The 18,473-nt window shown below is 47.7% G+C and overlaps 4 protein-coding genes across 4 annotated transcripts; 2 read left to right on the top strand and 2 right to left on the bottom strand.

Moving 5' to 3' along the window:
* Positions 1-1,147: 1,147 nt before the first annotated feature.
* On the top strand, positions 1,148-6,885 carry LOC128727577 (E3 ubiquitin-protein ligase Su(dx)-like). The gene is made up of 5 exons (XM_053821505.1): positions 1,148-1,184; positions 1,300-1,781; positions 2,307-4,345; positions 4,417-4,615; positions 4,692-6,885. Exons 1-5 carry the CDS (start codon positions 1,148-1,150, stop codon positions 4,959-4,961), a joined length of 3,027 nt encoding a protein of 1,008 aa, XP_053677480.1. The 3' UTR covers positions 4,962-6,885.
* Positions 6,886-9,098: 2,213 nt separating this feature from the next.
* On the bottom strand, positions 9,099-10,571 carry LOC128722498 (uncharacterized). The gene is made up of 5 exons (XM_053816166.1): positions 10,510-10,571; positions 10,051-10,238; positions 9,860-9,977; positions 9,462-9,786; positions 9,099-9,389 (listed from the first exon to the last, which is right to left on the bottom strand). The coding sequence occupies exons 1-5, from the start codon at positions 10,569-10,571 to the stop codon at positions 9,099-9,101; spliced, it is 984 nt and encodes a 327-aa protein (XP_053672141.1).
* A 1,079-nt stretch (positions 10,572-11,650) lies between these two features.
* Positions 11,651-12,396, bottom strand: LOC128725559 (probable NADH dehydrogenase [ubiquinone] iron-sulfur protein 6, mitochondrial). The gene is made up of 3 exons (XM_053819312.1): positions 12,198-12,396; positions 11,911-12,090; positions 11,651-11,824 (listed from the first exon to the last, which is right to left on the bottom strand). Exons 1-3 carry the CDS (start codon positions 12,324-12,326, stop codon positions 11,753-11,755), a joined length of 381 nt encoding a protein of 126 aa, XP_053675287.1. The 5' UTR covers positions 12,327-12,396; the 3' UTR covers positions 11,651-11,752.
* Positions 12,397-12,839: 443 nt separating this feature from the next.
* Positions 12,840-15,933, top strand: LOC128725570 (transcription initiation factor TFIID subunit 1-like). Its single transcript, XM_053819323.1, has 4 exons — positions 12,840-12,879; positions 13,979-14,326; positions 14,392-15,024; positions 15,088-15,933. Exons 2-4 carry the CDS (start codon positions 14,089-14,091, stop codon positions 15,615-15,617), a joined length of 1,401 nt encoding a protein of 466 aa, XP_053675298.1. The 5' UTR covers positions 12,840-12,879; positions 13,979-14,088; the 3' UTR covers positions 15,618-15,933.
* The last annotated feature ends 2,540 nt before the right edge of the window (positions 15,934-18,473 follow it).

Here is an 18,473-nt window from a genome sequence, read left to right on the forward strand (position 1 = left end):
TCATTTACGCATCTTCTAGCTCGGTTCGTTGCTGTGTTATCAAAATCCCCGACCAAGAGTTGGCCTGTTTTCGAACAACTAGGTACAATAACGGCTTCTGTGCCAGGAAGGTCTGAAGTGGAAGTGAGTGTGGTGAAATTCCGTAAAAATGTCCATCTTGCAAATCGAAGTTGACTGTGATGAAATCCCACGAAGGAAGAAAAAAAAAAGCTGTCTCGGAGCTTATCGCACCCCTTAGATTGCATCAGACAAAGCGTTGTTCCAATATTAGCTCATCCGTGGCGTGGATCATTTTGTAAGATAGCTCGCTAGATGATATACCACCGTGAAGTTAATCTGAACTATGGCACAGTATTGTGTCTTTAAAAATATGCCGTCATAAATGTTGTTGCATGGTATTTAAACCCAAATGTGTGTCATAAATGCAAATGCCCTCTTGTCCAGAGGCGTGTTAACATAAAGCATTACTAGACGAATTCTTCCAATGGCTTCGTAGAAGGTGCGACAAACAAAAATTAAAGATTTATGTATGTAGTATCAGTAGTCTGATCGTCAGGCGATCTGATGTGGATAATCCTGCTACGTACTTTTCACTAATTATATACTGTTTTGTTTGGGGATTTTACCCCCTCAACATACGTTCATATCTGAGATGAGTAAAATTTGAAAATCGTAAATACGCAGCCAGAAAACACAATGGTTGGAATCACGCGAAAAAATAACACCACACGGTGGTAACACGGATTGTCACGCGGGAACTCGAATTACACACGCAGGAGACCGCGTGCGACAGTAGAAAGGGAAATTAGTTGCTTAGCCCCTGCTTCGAAAGCGAAACATACCACCCGAGCGGAATGCACGTTGGCCGTGGAACAAGAAAAGCGGAAAATGTGGCTCGCGTGTATATGGAACCCCAAAGCTTCCAGCAGGGTCAGGAAGTTTATTTAATTTTCGTTTTTCACTTTTTCAGGACTTAACCACCCGCACGAAGCAGAAACTCCTGTACCGCCCATAATTTGTTCGCCGAAACGATCAACATCAGCAAGGGAGGGTCCGATTGTAGGCCCTGATAGCAGCCGCAAGGAGTTGTGTGTGTGTCCGTTTCCGTTCCAGCAGACCACTACCGGTTGGTGAACCCAGCTAGCAGATGGACGACGGAACCATCCATCAGCTGATTGTGATAAGTACGTCCTGCCGATCGATTTGAGTACAGTTGTTGTAGGAGGGGTGCTGGTTTTGTTTTCTTTCTTTCAACTAACTTTACCGATGGTTCTGCTTCCCCTCTTTATTTCCTCACAGTCGAACACGCCACCTTCCGGAGCAATGGTTTCCTGAAGCCGAACCCGTACGTGGAGTTCTCGATCGATGGCAAGAGTGCACGCAAGACAGATTTCATCAAAAACACCAACACACCGAAATGGAACGACCGGTTTGCGAGCATCGTATCACCCGGCTCGGTGCTGCACTTTCGCGTCCTCGACCACTCGAGCTTCCGCAAGGACTCGCTGCTTGGCCAGCAAACGGTCGAGCTGGCGGGGATCCTGCGGCACTACAACGGCGTGCTGGAGCTGCTCGAGCTCAACATGGATCTGCTGATCGATGGTACTGGCTCCTCCAAAAGCAACGAGCTCCGGCAGCCGGTCAAAGCGGGCGAACTCGTAGTGGTGCTGGATGGTTTGAAGATCGATATGCGCAAACTGGGCGCCGGTGGAGCGGGTGGGGACCTGCGCGGTAACGAGGTCGGTAGCGGCAACAACAGCAGCGCCCTTAACGGAAATGGGGTAAGTGACCTTGGAACAGAAAGGCGGTCTCCAGGGAAATAACGAGGGACACAATTGACGACACGCGGGGACGCATGATGTTAATAAGGGAGATGGGGCCACGGGGGACGTAGGTGTATACATTTTTTACTTTGGATGATATTACGACACGGAAATGGGATTTACTATGCTGCCAAAATCGCTTCATTACTGTTGTTGAGAGATTAAATTTTTTGGCTCATGGCCACTCTTACCCAGGCTAATGTTCTACAAAATGTTATGAAAGTTTCGTAAAGAGACAGCTGGAAAGTGTAATGTATTCCAAAGAAACCGTCACGCTGTGCACTCTCACGTTAACCCTGAACTAGGAATGGTCGTTTCGGTTTTACTGTATCGATTTTCTTGGCTGACGGCGCAAATATCGATTTTTATTTCATACCGTCCTTTTTGTTTTTACGCTTTTCTTTTCATGTTCCCGGTCCATGAATATCCCCGGCCATTGCATATCATTATCGGTGACGCTACGGACAACAATCGTTGATGCAGCTGTCGAGTGGGACGGATTTGGCGCAGAATGGAGCCCACTATCACACGCTCCGAAGCAGCATACTAAACGGGGGCATCCGGGCTCGAATGCGCTTACGTGGAACCGGAACACCACAACAGCTGCAACCGCCTCCGGCAGCCAGTAGCAGTGGAGGTGGGGCCAGTGGAAGCGTAATGAATCATGCATTAGTTCCGTCATCTTCGTCGTCAACAGCGGCGGCAGTGCATCAGCAACACTCGCCAGCTTCTCACGCTAGCCAAAGCAACAGTAACACCACGTCCACCGACTGTAGGTCGTCAGTTCCCTTTAACGAATTCGTGCGGCATGAAACGCAGCTCGGTTTCGGCATGGGTAACGGAGGGATCGCATCTGGATCGTCTCCAAATGGTGGCGCATCCGCGTCGTCGTCTAGCGGTGTAGGAACCATGACGTCAGGTTCGTCCTCATCATCAACCGGGGCAATTCGGCGAAGTGGCATCAACTGGGATCAGCAAAACCTGTCCCCGGTGGCATCATCGATGGGATCCCACACGCGGTTGGGGCCGATGTATTCCAACTCCTCACAAGAAGGTCTCATCAACGGAGTTCCGGGTGGTCACTCCAGCACGGCTATGCTACCGACGGCTGGTGGCAGTCCGGGTGGCATGAATGGTGGTTCGGTTCTGCCCATGCCGATGGGAGGAAGCCTAACCGATCAGCAAATTATCCTCCAACATCAGCAGCAGCAGCAACAGAATCCGATTGACGATGAACCCCTGCCAGCGGGATGGGAGATGCGTGTGGATAAATTTGGCCGCCGGTATTACGTGGATCACAATACGCGCTCGACGTACTGGGAGAAACCACAGCCACTTCCGGCTGGCTGGGAGCAGAGGCGTGATCCTCGTGGCCGGGTGTACTACGTGGATCATAATACGCGTACCACCACGTGGCAGCGACCGAACAGCGAGCGATTGTTGCATTTCCAGCACTGGCAAGGCCAACGACAGCACATCATCTCGCAGGGCAACCAGCGGTTCCTGTATCCGCAGCACGCGCAACAATCGAACTCGGTCTCGGTGGCGCACGAGGAGGACGACGGACTAGGACCACTACCGGATGGCTGGGAGAAACGCGTGCAACCGGACAACAGGGTGTACTTTGTGAATCACAAAAATCGCACCACCCAGTGGGAAGATCCGCGAACGCAGGGCCAGGAAGTAAGCATGCTGGCGGAGGGTCCACTTCCGCCGGGTTGGGAGATTCGGTACACGGCGAATGGAGAGCGTTTCTTCGTCGATCACAACAACCGCAAAACCACCTTCGAAGATCCGCGGCCCGGTGCACCGAAGGGTGCGAAAGGTGTCTATGGCGTGCCGAAGGCGTACGAACGTTCCTTCCGCTGGAAGCTAAGCCAGTTCCGGTACCTGTGTCAGAGCAATGCGCTCGCGTCTCACATCAAGATTACACTCACACGTCAGACGCTGTTCGAGGATTCGTACCACCAAATCATGCGGTTGCCAGCGTACGAACTGCGGCGCCGGTTGTACATCATCTTCCGGGGAGAGGAAGGCCTCGATTATGGTGGTGTTTCGCGTGAGTGGTTCTTCCTGCTGTCGCACGAGGTGCTCAACCCGATGTACTGTTTGTTCGAGTACGCGAACAAGAACAACTACAGTCTGCAGATTAACCCGGCGAGCTACGTCAACCCGGATCACCTGCAGTACTTCAAGTTCATTGGGCGGTTCATCGCGATGGCGCTGTATCACGGGCGGTTTATTTACTCCGGGTTCACGATGCCGTTCTACAAGCGCATGCTGAACAAGAAGCTAACGACCAAAGACATCGAATCGATCGATCCGGAGTTCTACAACTCGCTCATCTGGGTGCGGGACAATAACATTGACGAGTGCGGGCTGGAGCTGTGGTTCAGTGTCGACTTCGAGGTGCTGGGTCAGATCATCCACCACGAGCTGAAGGATAACGGCGACAAAGAGCGCGTCACGGAAGAGAACAAAGAGGAGTACATTTCGCTGATGACCGAGTGGCGGATGACGAGGTAAGCGTGAAGCGTAGCGAGCCGAACGCGGACAATGTTTTTCATGTTTTCTTGCATTTTCTTTTCCCCAGGGGTATTGAGGAGCAGACGAAAACATTCCTGGATGGGTTTAACGAGGTGGTGCCGCTGGAGTGGCTCAAGTACTTCGACGAACGCGAGCTCGAGCTCATGCTTTGCGGCATGCAGGAGATCGACGTGGACGATTGGCAGCGTAATTCCATCTATCGACATTACAACCGAAACAGCAAGCAGGTTGTGTGGTTCTGGCAGGTAAGCAGAAGCGGTTGAACGTATGATCCGATCCGACAAGGGGAGAATGATAATTCTTTCGCATTCACCTTCGCAGTTTGTTCGTGAAACGGACAACGAAAAGCGAGCACGGTTGCTGCAGTTCGTCACCGGTACCTGCCGCGTGCCGGTCGGTGGTTTCGCGGAGCTTATGGGCTCGAACGGACCGCAGCGCTTCTGCATCGAGAAGGTCGGCAAGGACACGTGGTTACCGCGATCGCACACGTGCTTCAATCGGTTGGATCTTCCGCCGTACAAGAGCTACGATCAGCTGGTGGAGAAGTTGAACTACGCGATCGAAGAGACTGAGGGCTTCGGGCAAGAGTAAGCAGTAACGGTGGTTCCCCCAACGGGAACGGAACTAACCCCACGGGCGATATAATGCAACACGTAAAAACGAATGTGATCATTTTATGGGGAGGGAATCGTAGAAAGCGGAGAGTAGGCAGTTGTGCAGGATAGTATCAAAATATTTGTAAAGTATGTATTAAACTAAATGGGTGTCGTTACGCGTTTCCGGTTCACCACTCCGGATAGCGAGGTGGGATGGGATGGTCAAGGTGCGCGTGTCGGGAAATGCTCTTTAGAAAACCTTGTCGTTTTGTACGAAACCGAATGTAGAGAGGTTTTTTTTCTACGAAAAGAAGGAATTGGCTGTTTCAGAACGCCAAAAATGTAGTCGCTCGCATCACGTGGATGAACCGATGTACATACTAAACGACAAAAGCAATATTTCGATCGCGCCTATATTGTCTATTTTGCGTTTGTGTCATCACACGCCCAACTGTTGCTTTCATATTTTTAATTTGTTTCATTTCGCAAATAGTATACGGTGTGATAATGCGTGGTGAAAGTTTTCAGTTTAGGAATTAGCTTTGTGTTGAATGCATGTTGCGTAAGCTGCAGCTGCGTTTCCAAAACTCGGTCAGCGCTGCGAAGCGTTGTGCATGCATAATTACCGGCCTAAACGCATACGCAGACAGTTGGTATTCAGATTTTTGCTCGTTATCACGCTTCGTTACATTGTACTACGAAAGCGCATTTTGTTTTGATCGGCGGCGATCACCTGCTACAAAACGATGAGAAAAAGAGAAATATAAAATCAATAATTAATGTAATGTACAGCTCAGAGCAACGCATGTAAAGGTTGGGTGTTTGAAAGACACTATATAGAAAATCAGATGAAAAGAGCAATTTTTGGGGCCATTCGGTGTGTAAGCTTGTCCGTTTGATGTGTAGCATCTGTAGGAAACACCTTCAACCTATGCGTGCGGGCAGCGACGCACGTGATGCTAGCAAAATTCAAAGCTATAAAGCAGCAGATTTGTTTTAGCCAAATCGTGGAAAGGATGGAGATGCTGTATAATTTGCGGAGTACAGCTACGACTCATTATATCGTTCCTAAATGAGCGAACGCGTTTGAATGCATAGCAGAAAATCACGAGCAAACTGTAACTTTGTAAAAAGGTAGTAAAATGGGAATATAAATAAGAGAATATGGATTGTTTAAAACAATTCGCTAGGCGTACATATATAAATATATAGGTATCTGTACACAGTATTTGAAAATTTATCACATCGTAGGTACAATGGACTGTAGTTGGAACACAAAAATCGGTACATTAAGAGACGCGATACGCAGCGCGTACACGAAAATCGATCGAGGGGGCAGCATGTAAAAAGAAATACGGAATACATTAACCTACACTAACGAGCGCGGTTGCAGTTGCAATGAAGTGTGCATTATTCTAAACCAACCCGTAACGATTAGGAAAATAATATCATGTTGGTTGTATACGTGCGCTAGTTCTATGCAGGTTCAACCTAAACGTTTGTGCAGAGTGTGCATGTGTTTGGTGCGAATTTCCGAAAATAGGCACACATTTTATCCAACACCGTAGAAAAATGTTAAACATGAAATCGCATTCAAACAAGGGGACTGGCCACTGGCAATCAGAAACTACTAGGAAAACCAGTAGCTGCTGTACGATATATAGAGATGGTGCTTTAGTGCGAATTAGTTGTGCAATGAATTTTATACCTGGGATGGAATGAGTCGAGGTTTCGTGGTTCTGTTTCGGCTTGGTTTCCGATATCGGATTCACCCATTCGTATACTATTCGTTTGAATGTTCGGTTCGCGCAGCCGTCCTGATGGCTAGTATGTATTATCATCTGCTGTAAAATTATGTAATTGTAATTTATGTTGATTATCTCTGGAACTTAATGAGTGTAAAATAAACACACGGATAAATTATACTCCCCATGGTGTGTTCTTTAGTGCAAAGGAAAACGATTAACATTCGAACTAGTAGTACAACAAAAAGACAAGTCTATAACAGGTCGTTTCATGGGAGTTTTGAATAGTTTATTAATATTTTCGTAAATACTACTTGCCGATGAAGATTGATAGTTCACACTAGTATACTTTCTTTGTAGTGTTTTTGAAGGCATATGCCTTTGTCTGATGGACCAAGGACGAAAGTTTGAATTCTTTTGTGTGTTTAATTTATCTTGCTATAGTTGCTATCGGTATGGTTGGAAAATAGTACCAGCCCCACGAAGAGGGCCGCGGTTCATTAGGATAGGATTGAAATGCGAATTCCGGTGCGCCCGGGGCTGTAAGAAGTAGTTGAGTAAATGTATAAGAAAATGTTGCCCATCTTGTCCTTCGTTTTGTAGAAGAAACGGGGATCAGGTTGCTCTCATACAGACACGATACATTCCCGTTTTTTTGTCATTTGGTATGCTCCGTATTTGGTGTGGCTTGTATCCTTGCCTAACGACCTCAACCGACGGCCAGACTGACCCCTCTTGTCTGAAGTGTCCTACTGCCACGGGCATACCGCTTCCGTGCGCCACTTCATCTCAGGCAAAAGGTATATATATATATTAAAAAAGAAATAATTATCGAATAAAACTCGAACCCTCTGCTGTTCGGTTCGGTAGAAAACGGGTCACATTTAAAATACAAATTGCACACAAACACCACTCGCCAGCCTCAGCCGGTGTTGCAGCAAGTTATCTCTCTCTTTCTCTACCCATTCCCAATTTATTCCCATCTACATTTCCGGTCGTCTTTCGGAGCAATTTGGTCTACTTCCTCTACACTCTCGCTTTCCACCCAACGGTGCCACCTGTACTGAACGAAAAGTGAAATATCATTCGGTGTTCTGGTTTTGCGGGGTAAACATGTTCTTTTCATAAAAACGTAAACTATCTAAAGTTTATCCTCTCACTCGTTCCACCCGAAAGGACGAAGCGTAGGACACTTCCTATGCACCCGCCACTCGGATGGAAACATAGCAACGGAATTAAACATTGTCCTACTACCTAGAACACGCTCCGTACTTCTGGTGCGGTGCTCTATTGTCCCTGTACTCGCGTCCTATCCGACACCCAGATGGACATCCGGTTTCCGACCTCCACCTTGGTACCAGCGCGTTCGGTCACCATCAGCTGCGGAACTTATTGTACACCTTAACGAACTTATAATAATCGCTGCGCCCGAGTGGGGCGCAAGAATTACTAGCAATAATAACTAAACTGACAATCGTACAGATCATAATCACAATCATAGTAAGCACTTTGTATGTACCGGAACCGTAGCTCTCCGCTTCTGGCCGCCGTCCGCGCGTGTGCTGCTGTCGGTTGCTAAACGTCAACGTAAAATAATATCACAAACTCTGCCCGATGCCGCTTCCTGCTCCCCGGGGAAGGGAAACGATCGGCCACGGTGGATGGGGCATCCATGTCTTAGCATGGTGCGTTGGCAACAGCTTTCATAAGACGATCGGAAGAAGGATCGTGGATCGGAGGGCTCCCTGCCAGCTATCTCGTGGGCCTGTATCGGAACGCGAGATAGGCAGCGTAATACTAGAACCCCACCGAGCGGTTTGGAAGCAGTTATCAGCTCGGAAAGGAGAAGTACCTTCACGGGACTGTTGCGACCAGAGCCACCACCCCCGTTGGGTAAGGAGGAGTGTGAGGACAAAGTGATGAGCTAGAGAAGATAGAAATACGCCCATCAGGACGAAAGTATGCACGTGGCATAACGTCGCCACCAAAACACTCAGGTGACGATGGCAAGAAACGTGAGAAAGATCATGGAAAGTGACGATAGCCCCGTCACGGTGCGATGGGAACGGATGGAAAGAGAGATCGTTGCAACATGGATCGGCACTACTGCAGATAATGTAGCGAATACGGGTCGTTTGGGAAGGACCTCTACTGGAACTATTACTACTAACTCTAGGGCAACGATGGTTGCCATTTCTACTACACTCAGTATAGGGATAAATTTGCTTTGTTTTGTCGATGCTGCTGCTGGTACCGGTCGTGGCCGGGTTGCCAGGTGGAATGCGTCCTTCAACGTCGTCTTCTTGCCTCCCGGCAAAAGGAAACCGACGTTGGAACCGCGGATCTACAAGTAGCGCATCGTTACGGTCAATTTGCGACGCGTGAAGTCACCAGAGGTTCTTCGGTAGCACGTAACCATTGCTGTTGAGCCCAAACAGGCCGTCCATGGCCAGCAGGGCCCCGATCGGACCGTCGAGTCTTCCTCCCCCGCCGCCTTTTTTCATTCCGAACAACGACCCACCCGGTGCTGGGCCTACGGCACGCTGATCCTGGCCACCGAAGCTGCCACCTTCGTCGTACGTGGTAACCGTTTCTTTACGCCCGTCCGCCATGGCAAGGGTGACGGTCGTCTCGGTGTTACCCTCGGAGTCACGCACGGTACGGCGCGTTTCGTAGGACTGCAAAGGGACATTTAGAGCACGCATTAGCAACGGGTCGGAACGCGCATAAGACATAGGACAAGGACGTACTCCATCAGGACGACGAATCGTTTGCGAGATGATGCTCTGACCGAAAATACGCGGTCCACGGAACATTCCTCCCTCGTGCAAACGCTGCGACATCCCGGTATCGTTGCGTTTCATCGGTTTCGCGATGGAACCCGACGATTGGCCCTTGTGCTCGGTGATGCCGTGGATCAGATTCATCACCTTCTGTTCGTCGGTCAATTTGCGATTTCCAGCGGGAGCCCGATTTGGCCCGTTGGCAATAAACTCGTTACGCTGCATCGGCAACATGTCCTTCAGTTCCGGCGTGATGCGATGCAGCAGCGTGTGCAGCTGGTCAGCGTAGATCCTGCGAATAAAAAGTCCATACATTTAGTCATGGAAGTAAACTTCTTCACCCGTTCACGTTGACCCCCACGTACTCTCCATCCAGGTCGGAATTTTGCGGCTTCATCTGCTTGTCAGCATGGCGGGTCGGTTCATCGTAGCCGGCCTTCAGGAAGTCGAGCTTCATGTCGCGATCAAACGCCCTTCCAGTTTCTAGACCAAGCACAGAAAAACGAATACGCATTAATTTGGAGAAAAAAATGTATCTCCGCAAGGCTTTGCATACCATCGAATTCCTCGAACGATTTCCACATATCCTGCATTTGCTGCTCGAAGTGCTTCTGCATTTCGAACGGGTTGGTGAACATTTGCATGCCGTAGAGTTTGCGATTATCGAACAGCTCGTCATCGCTGTCGTCCTCCTCCACCCAGATGGGCTTGCGGAACTCGTCCTTGAGGGTCGCTTTTTTCTTCCTGTAAACACAGCCCAGTTCAAACGCGGAGCGTGTGTGTCCACCCGAGAGGTAAATATTGCGAAATAAGCCAAGCGTTGAAAAAGAAAAAAAATACATAATACTTAATCGAAAATGCATGGACAGGCGCACTTGAACGATGCACCTTCGTAGGACTAAGGGAAGGGTAGTAACGGAGCACCGGGTGTCGGGGTCAGCCGGGAAAACGGAGCAGCCGGGTGGGTGAGTTGGTAAGGGACACGTGGAAGAGATGATAGGCACAAGAGGAATACCTGTTATCGTCGTCGTCGTCCTTACGGCCATCTAAGCCCATGAATTTTTTTAATAGGTCCATCTTTACGACGCAAATTTTGATGCTTTTGAGGGACACGGGTTGAACGTCGAATCCTCCGTCACACACACGCGCGCACACAAACACAGGCACGTGTGGAGCCCTTTCTGATTTATTTTCCCGAGGTAGTCAGCTGGTGCCAATGCTTCGATGTAAAAGGATGGCCTGATGTGATTTACCGAAGTTTGCTTTTGCTCTAAGCAAATATTAGCTGGTTCTGATCGGATCAACGACCGCGGGGACGCGCTGAATGGGAAGGTCGAGGGCAAGGATCCGAGTGTTTTTGCAAAAAGTCACGTAGGTCACCTTTTTCGCGAACCGTCGTCACCTGATGCTTTGCGTTTTAGCCGGTAGTGTGTTTAGGAAATGGAATGTTGGCTTTCCGGACGCTTTGCAGCTTTGCGGATTGTGTAGCTTTTCTTTGGTGACTTTTCCGTAGCTTGTTTAACGCGATGTGGAACGCAGGCCCGGGAAAAGATGACTGAGGGAACAAAATAGGGCTTGAAAAGATAAGCACCGTTTTTTTTTCGTTCACGATTGCAATGCAGTCGACCGAAGGTGAGGCGTGCTTCGAAGAAGAAGGTATAGAATTAACTAACAAAGTATGAACTAAATATGCACTTTAGCCACTGTTTACGCTGCCGCTTGGTACCAAAGGTTCTAGAAAAGTTCGCCCGATTCGACTGATAGTGAAAATCCTATTCAGCTGTCAAATGAAGCGAACGCAGTGGGCTGCGCTGGTTTGGTTCGACGACGCAAGCGCCGTCACCCCCTCGATGCATCGACGAAAAAAAAACACCCCTATAGGAAAGCGAATGATGGAGGAGCGCGAGAGTATATTGACACTCGAAAAGCTATGAGAAGGGAAGAGACGGGCATACAAATAGACAGGAATGCGCCAACAATAGATGCATCGTTTTGTCTGGCGGGGTTTAATCGCTTTTTAATTGATATTTACCGATTTTTGGACGATTTACGTACATCAAAAACTTCCATACAACCTAGGGTTCAACGGGTAAATGCTGTAGATAATTAGCTAGAGATTTTGAGCTAATTTTATGACTTATTATAGTAGCAGAAGGGATATGTTTTGAAGGGCATTTATTATTTCCTCCGTTTATTGACTATATGTTCAACGAAGCAGGGTTTCACACGCTTTCAATACCATCCAATCGTCTCGCTTTTTAGTGATGATGATGGTCAACCTTCTCAAACCGCAGGCCACAATATCCGCAGGAATGAGCACCGGGTTTATCCTACAAACAGAGAGACAAATAATGTCATGAAACCTTGTAGAAACATAGCTGCAACGGCCTTAGCTCGGCACTATAAACAACCCTACCAAATTGATGTACACTTTGGGATGACCTAGGGCAGGATCGGTTCCGCCGTCGCAGCATACAACGCGTTCCTCACACTTCACGATCGGTGTTTCGTCAATCAGCTTGATGGCCCAGCTGGGGTTCACCACCTTGGTGGCGTTCACGAAACGTGCATTTCGGTAGTCATCCACCTCGTAGTACTACGGAAAGAATAGTATCACCGTGTAATATGGTGTGAAAAACTCACAATTTGTCGTTCGTAGGGATGAGACTTGCGTAATCGTGACATCCGTACGGCTGCTCCTACCTGGCCAGTGTGTGTAATTTCGTCCTTGATGGTGGCCCACTGGGAGGCCAGAACTTGTGTGCTAATGGAACGAGGGCCGACCAAACTCGCCAGCCGGCGTGCGGGCGACAGAACCATCCTTGCGGCCATTCCGGCGTGGATTTGTTTCTACTGATTCTGTATTGTTTTTGTTCAACTTATGGATTTAGCTGAGCGTATTTTCTTGTCAAATGGCAGCTGATCTATGACAACAGAGACAAATGCATTGTCAAACAGCTACCCTCCACCACGCGGTTATTCGGTTTATATAGCCCCGCAAAGTATGCAACCCGCATACCATTTTGTAAATTTAAATTTGTTTAGAAAAAAACAACCGTGTTAAAGAGAACTTACAGAAAACATTTAACATTGAAATATTCAAAAGCAGAACTAAAATGAAAACTAAAAGAAACAAAGCTTTGGTAATGTTTCCTACTTTTCCACGGATAATCGACACGTGCACCGAACCGCGGAATGTGTCAAAAATACCGACCGTGAAATGAAAATGAAGAAAACAGAAACACGAACTAGTGCATCATATTTTTAAATGAAGTTATCACTGATAGAAATGGAATGCAAGGCCTAAAATGGTAATTCCGCGTAGCTGTTAAACTGCGGAGTTCTTCGTTTTGTGTCGCATACGAGTTAGTGCATACCGATCCAGGTAAGTAGAGCCGCTTGAGTTTAGTGTTTGTTTACGCATTTCCACGGTCACGCACAGTGCGCTATTCCCGTGTGCCTGTTTCGTGGCGATTTACGCATTGCGCTCTCCCATCCACCCAGCGCCGCGGTTGACCTGGCCAGGTTGTGCAGGCAGGAATTTGGTTTCCGATTAGCGGTGGTATGCGTTCACACGTGTACCTCCCAGGGTCGGTAGAGAAGGGGTGAAAGTGGTACAAATTTTGCGTTGAAAAGTTGAGCAATTCGCGAATCAATTGCCTACATTCGCGGCCAGCGGTAACAGATGCACATTTCCATTATTTCGCGTACAGTTCGATCCCTGCTGTGGTGTGGGAAAGTACGACGATGAATTGAATGTGGAGTTTCAAATGGCTGTGACGATCATCTCTCGATCCAACAGGAAACGTTTTGTCGGTGGAACCCGCAGGAAAAGTGCAGTGGCGAGATTTCTCTAAAGAGAACGGTGACGTTCGTCCCGCACAAGATTCGCTAACTTCCGAGTGCATTCTACCGGATTGTGGCAGGTAAATGGCATTAATATTGATCATTTTCTTATCCGGCCACTCTGTGTCGGCTTTGGGATCTTGGGAAAAGGGTTACGTTGTGCCGGAGAAAAAGATTCATCAGCGTATTCCTGTCGTCAGTGGTCCGCGGATTTCTTATGGTCCGCGAAGAAAATCGTGCATGCACCGTTACATGGCGACGCATTTAGAAATCGTTATTCGTCGGTGCGTACTCCATGGGGCGGTATTGTACCGTACCATTTCTTTTCTTAAGCGTGTGAAAGTGGCCACAAACGAAGTAGGCCAGCCAATGGGTTTCTTTGGAATCACGATCAAGGTGATTTTCATCAGCATAAGCTGAAATCGGTCAACTGCCAAAAAAAACCTTCAAAGGGGGTAAAAAGGCAGGCAAATTTATTGAAAAATCGCTTTCGATCCTTAACACGCCAGGAAGCTTTTTTTTAGGATTTTTTGTGCAATAATCTAATGCCCCACGTATTTCACGCATCATGGAGAGTACAAGAAAAAGAGCTTGATTTAGCAAACTTTCATGCCTCATTGCGTCTCATTGCTTTTCAGTTTCGTTTCGGTAACCTTCTCGTTTGACGTGGCCCTCGCGTGATATACACCGCTAGGCAGTGGCTATAGCACCGGACTTCACCAGCGGACATCACAGGCAAGAGGCAACCATGACATCCGTCCAGAGCCAGGAAGATCTTGAGGCTCGGATCGCGCGCATCAAGAAGCGGAATGAGGAAATCGAAAAGAAATATCGCGAGGCGGAAGAAGACCGGCTCCGAGCGATGAAGGAGAACGCCATGGTCGAGATAAAACCACCGAAGGACGACGACTGGCCACGGGAGCACAAGTACGACAAAATAGATTTTAACTACGAACTTGACGAGAACACGCTCGCGGAGTTGGAAGGTAAACAAGATAACAGCAAGCGAACGATAACACGCTCCAATGTGTGATGATTTTCGAATTTGCAGAAAGGAAAAAGGAGAAGAATGCTTTCATCCAGAAGATAGCGAAAGAGTATAAAGGATTTGCGGATGGAGAGGGACCACCTCCGGATCCGGCCTACAGTTTCTTGGCCGATGTGGAACGAGACGGTGAAAAAGCCGGTTCCGGACAGGCGGGCGGTAACGGTAATCACAGCACTCCAACGCCCAATAATGCCGCCATAGCCAATGCTCCTGGTAGAAGCCCACCCAGCAAGGGTGCGGATCATTTCGATCGTCGTAATCCGAACAACAGAAGTGGCCATCGGCAGGGTGTCCCAAGGGATACAACTGGCCCACCAGCATCGGGTGGCCGTCCCAGAGGTGGAAAGCCGCATCACCACGGGCACCATCAGCATCATTCCGGGGCGAATATCCAACGATCGTTTTCCACAAACGAGCACGATGGATGGCGTTCGGCTTCGGGTGAACAGCACAGACGAAATGCACGGGGAACTACAAACGTGTCCCAGGATGGTTCCGGTCATTGGAGGCGAGGAGAACAGCACGAGGTGCCGGAAACTCGCAGCAAAGATGATAGTGGCTTACAGACGTCAGCTAAATTGGAACCGAATCTGACGGTGTCGGTTTCCCGCGATGGGGAGTTCAAGAGCGTGAAAGGTAATTCCTATTGAACGTTTCCTTACAAAGGTTTGATATTAATTTCCCGCTTCTCCATCTCAGTGACCTCTCCGCCGATCATTGGCAGTGGACGAGTTGGGCCTCGCCAAGCTGCGAAGCCACAGTTTCAGTTTCACACTGGCCAGGGGGATCATAACCACGGTGGCCAACATCACGCGCATGGTCATCACAATTTGCCACACAATACGGGCGGTCGAAAAGATCATTCGGATCATTTTAATCGAAACACCACGGGACGGAAGTCGGATCGTGGTGGAGAAAGTGCCAAAAAGTCTGCTCCCGGTGCCGGTAAGGGCGGTAATGCGATGCAGCCGAAGAGCAGCAGCGTGCAAGATCGGTTGAATCGCAACCGAACAACCGGAAATGCAAGTAATGATAAGAACGAGAACCCCATTAGTAAGCCTGCCGCGGCTCAACCCGTTTCCGGTGCCGCTAAGGCGACACTTAAAACAATCTCGAAAATCATTGAAAAAAATGCTGAAATGGACGAGCAGCTTGCACGTGAACTGGCACGGGAAAACGAGAAGCTTGTGACGAAGGTGAAAGAACTGCGCCTGCAACAAGAGCAGTAACTAGTGTTCCATTGAAATCATGCAAACTGCCTACGTTAACACAGGTGCAAATAGTGCAGTGGAACTCGTTTGATGGTGCCTCACGGAGTACAGAGATACAATCTACGTGCTCTTAACGCCTTCGTGTAAGAAAGCTGCGTTGTATTAGATTCGATTCTTCTTTGGACCATCGATCAGTGCAATTTTACCTAGCAGCTCACAAACTGCTGCTATGGATTGAGATTTGTTCGTATCTCAAGCTAATCATTTGTTGGTGAAATTTTGAATATCACCCGCAATTCTCATTGCTGGCATGCGGGATCGTTTCAACAATGGTAACGAATTTAATATTGTTTTTATCTATCGAAAATACTCTCTCTCTCGTATTCCTTTTGCTATCTTTCGTGGGCTACCGCTATGAAGACGAGGCAGTGAGAATATTTTGTTTTAATGTACGTAAATCATTTTGAGATTTCATATCAGTAGTTTTAAGGTATCAGTTCAGTTAACTTGTACTACTCTGCTTTTATTTTAACCAAATTTGCGGCCACATCAAAAGACTGTCGAATCACAGCTATACTTGGGTAGGATGCAATAACAAAGCAAAAAATGAACGACAAACTCAGTGCTTGATGGAAATTTAGATGAAGCAGCACAACTTAGCATGGTACAGAACTTGATCGAAAAGATTGCAGCTTTTCGATCAGTTAGATGTTCCTCGAACCTCGTTTCATTTGGATTTGTATCATTTTCTAGAACAAAAGAAAATGATTTCAAATCATGGGATTGGACTGTGCTCCTCAAGATAAGTTTTATCTTCAATATTTAATTTTGCGGTAGCAAATGGATAGGCATCTAACAATGTTTCATTAGCTTAACATTGTATAATTCTTTTAATCAACTTTAACTATGAGCATTTAGTTTTGCACTTCTGCATTGCGTTGGGGCGCTCGCAATTCTATTTATTATTAATATAGCGCCTATATTTAGTAGTGTTTTAATGCATAAGAGGTGTAATTTAATTTTAAATGATTGTCTTTCATTCAATTTTATCTATCCTCCGACTCTGTTATCAATCGAGTTCATTTTATCTAGGATAATCCATATCCTAATTAATCGTGATTGTATGATAATTAGTAGCAAATATATGTACATGCATGCATTGATACAAACATGCTCTGAGTTTCAATCGTTGTATTCTTGGTTATCCATTCCTTCAACTGCTTGAAAGTGTACTCATCGTAACCATCGGTCCCTCTTAATATGTACGTAACATGCTTCCTTTGACCACGTGGTCGGCCTAAAAGGAGTTTCCGGGCTGGGTCATCCGTTGTCATTCTTATGACGCCATCAGCTTGCCGACGAACCAGGCAACGTTTTGTAAAAGTTTCTGTTTTGAATGCCGCGGAAAGCGATTTTATCGGAGAACTTTGTAAGATCGGTTGGTCAGCAGCATCCTAGCACGTGTTTCGACGAAAAATTATTGGTTGATTTTTGGACGACTTTCAAGATACGAACGACTACCTGTACATTAGGCCTACGTAGATTCGCATTTACATTTGTTAACAATGCCGTTTACTCTTAAAATGTACATAAGAAACCCAATTTAAACGTACATTAAATCACCCAAATTGAAAAAGCATGACGTTTCACGTGACGGATACACCCGACCATATGACTTTGACAGTTGATATCAGCAAGTGGGTGCTATCAACGATGGTAGCTACAGTTCGCACACGTTGCCCTTGTTTTCATAACAATTCAGGATAAACAAAGTGCGTCGTGGAGTCAATGGGCGTTTTTGGGCTTTTGAGGTGATACGAAGCGGTGCAGTGTGTACAGGGGTTAGTGTGGAAACATTAAATTTTTGTTGGAAACCATCCAGTTCGTCGTGCGTTTAGGAAAAAGGGTAAAACCGAGCTTGAAGCTGTGCACGGTCGGACGGACCATCCTGTGAAGGTGATTTGTTTACGTTTTTTTCGCTCTTAATTAAATGAAATGTTTAGCATGCAGTTTTTATAGCAAGATAAAACGGCCTTCTAAACTCGTGCCAAGGCTTCCCATGAGCATCGATGCGGTAATCATTTCGATGTGTAGAGGAATTTCGAGTTGCCTCTGCGTGGCGAATGGATTGCATAATATTCCCTTGACTTCTTGTTGACGTCCGAAGGTAAACACTCGCCCAACGTTGCCCCTTCGTTGATTCTGGACATCGAAACAAGGTGAAAGGCTACCGTAGCTGCCAAATCAACTCGTTACGGTCAGCATAAAGTTGCTGCGTCAGGAAAGTTCGCCGTCCAGGTTAATGGGCTCCCCAGCTTCTTTGTCGGTGCAATGTTTAGAAAATATGCGCACCACATGCACCACGGAGGCACGCGTTTCATTCATTAAGCGCCACGCTCGCCGAGGAAGCCAAGATAGAGTGCAAAGTTTACATTTTGCGTCATGCGGATTGTGTTTTTTTCAAACAAACCCCCGAGAACAAGTGTTTGGGTTACGCGCCAAAGGTATTTGCAATGCGAAAAACGAGACCACGTTCCAAAGCGACCACGCAGCGTCACTGCGAGAGAGAGAGACCCTCACTACTACTAACACCTACTAGCGCCCGATTCGCGGAGGCTTGATCGTGCTGCACCCAGTGGGGTTGAAGTGCCGATTGTACAATCGTGCCAGCCAGTAGCAACCGGCCCGGCAAGCGCAAGCGACGGGAACGACTCGAACCGCGGGAAGGTCAATTTACTTGCTCAAGGTAGCGCATTGTATCGACGCCCAAACGTGATCCCGCCGCTGCCTTATCTCATCAGGAAGTCTGCAACCAGCCGAACCGGTGCGGGAATTCGAAAGCTCGATTTAACGCCGTGCGCGAAGCAGTTGTCC

The sequence above is a fragment of the Anopheles nili genome, chromosome 3, assembly GCF_943737925.1.
Source record: "Anopheles nili chromosome 3, idAnoNiliSN_F5_01, whole genome shotgun sequence".
Lineage (NCBI taxonomy): Eukaryota > Metazoa > Arthropoda > Insecta > Diptera > Culicidae > Anopheles > Anopheles nili.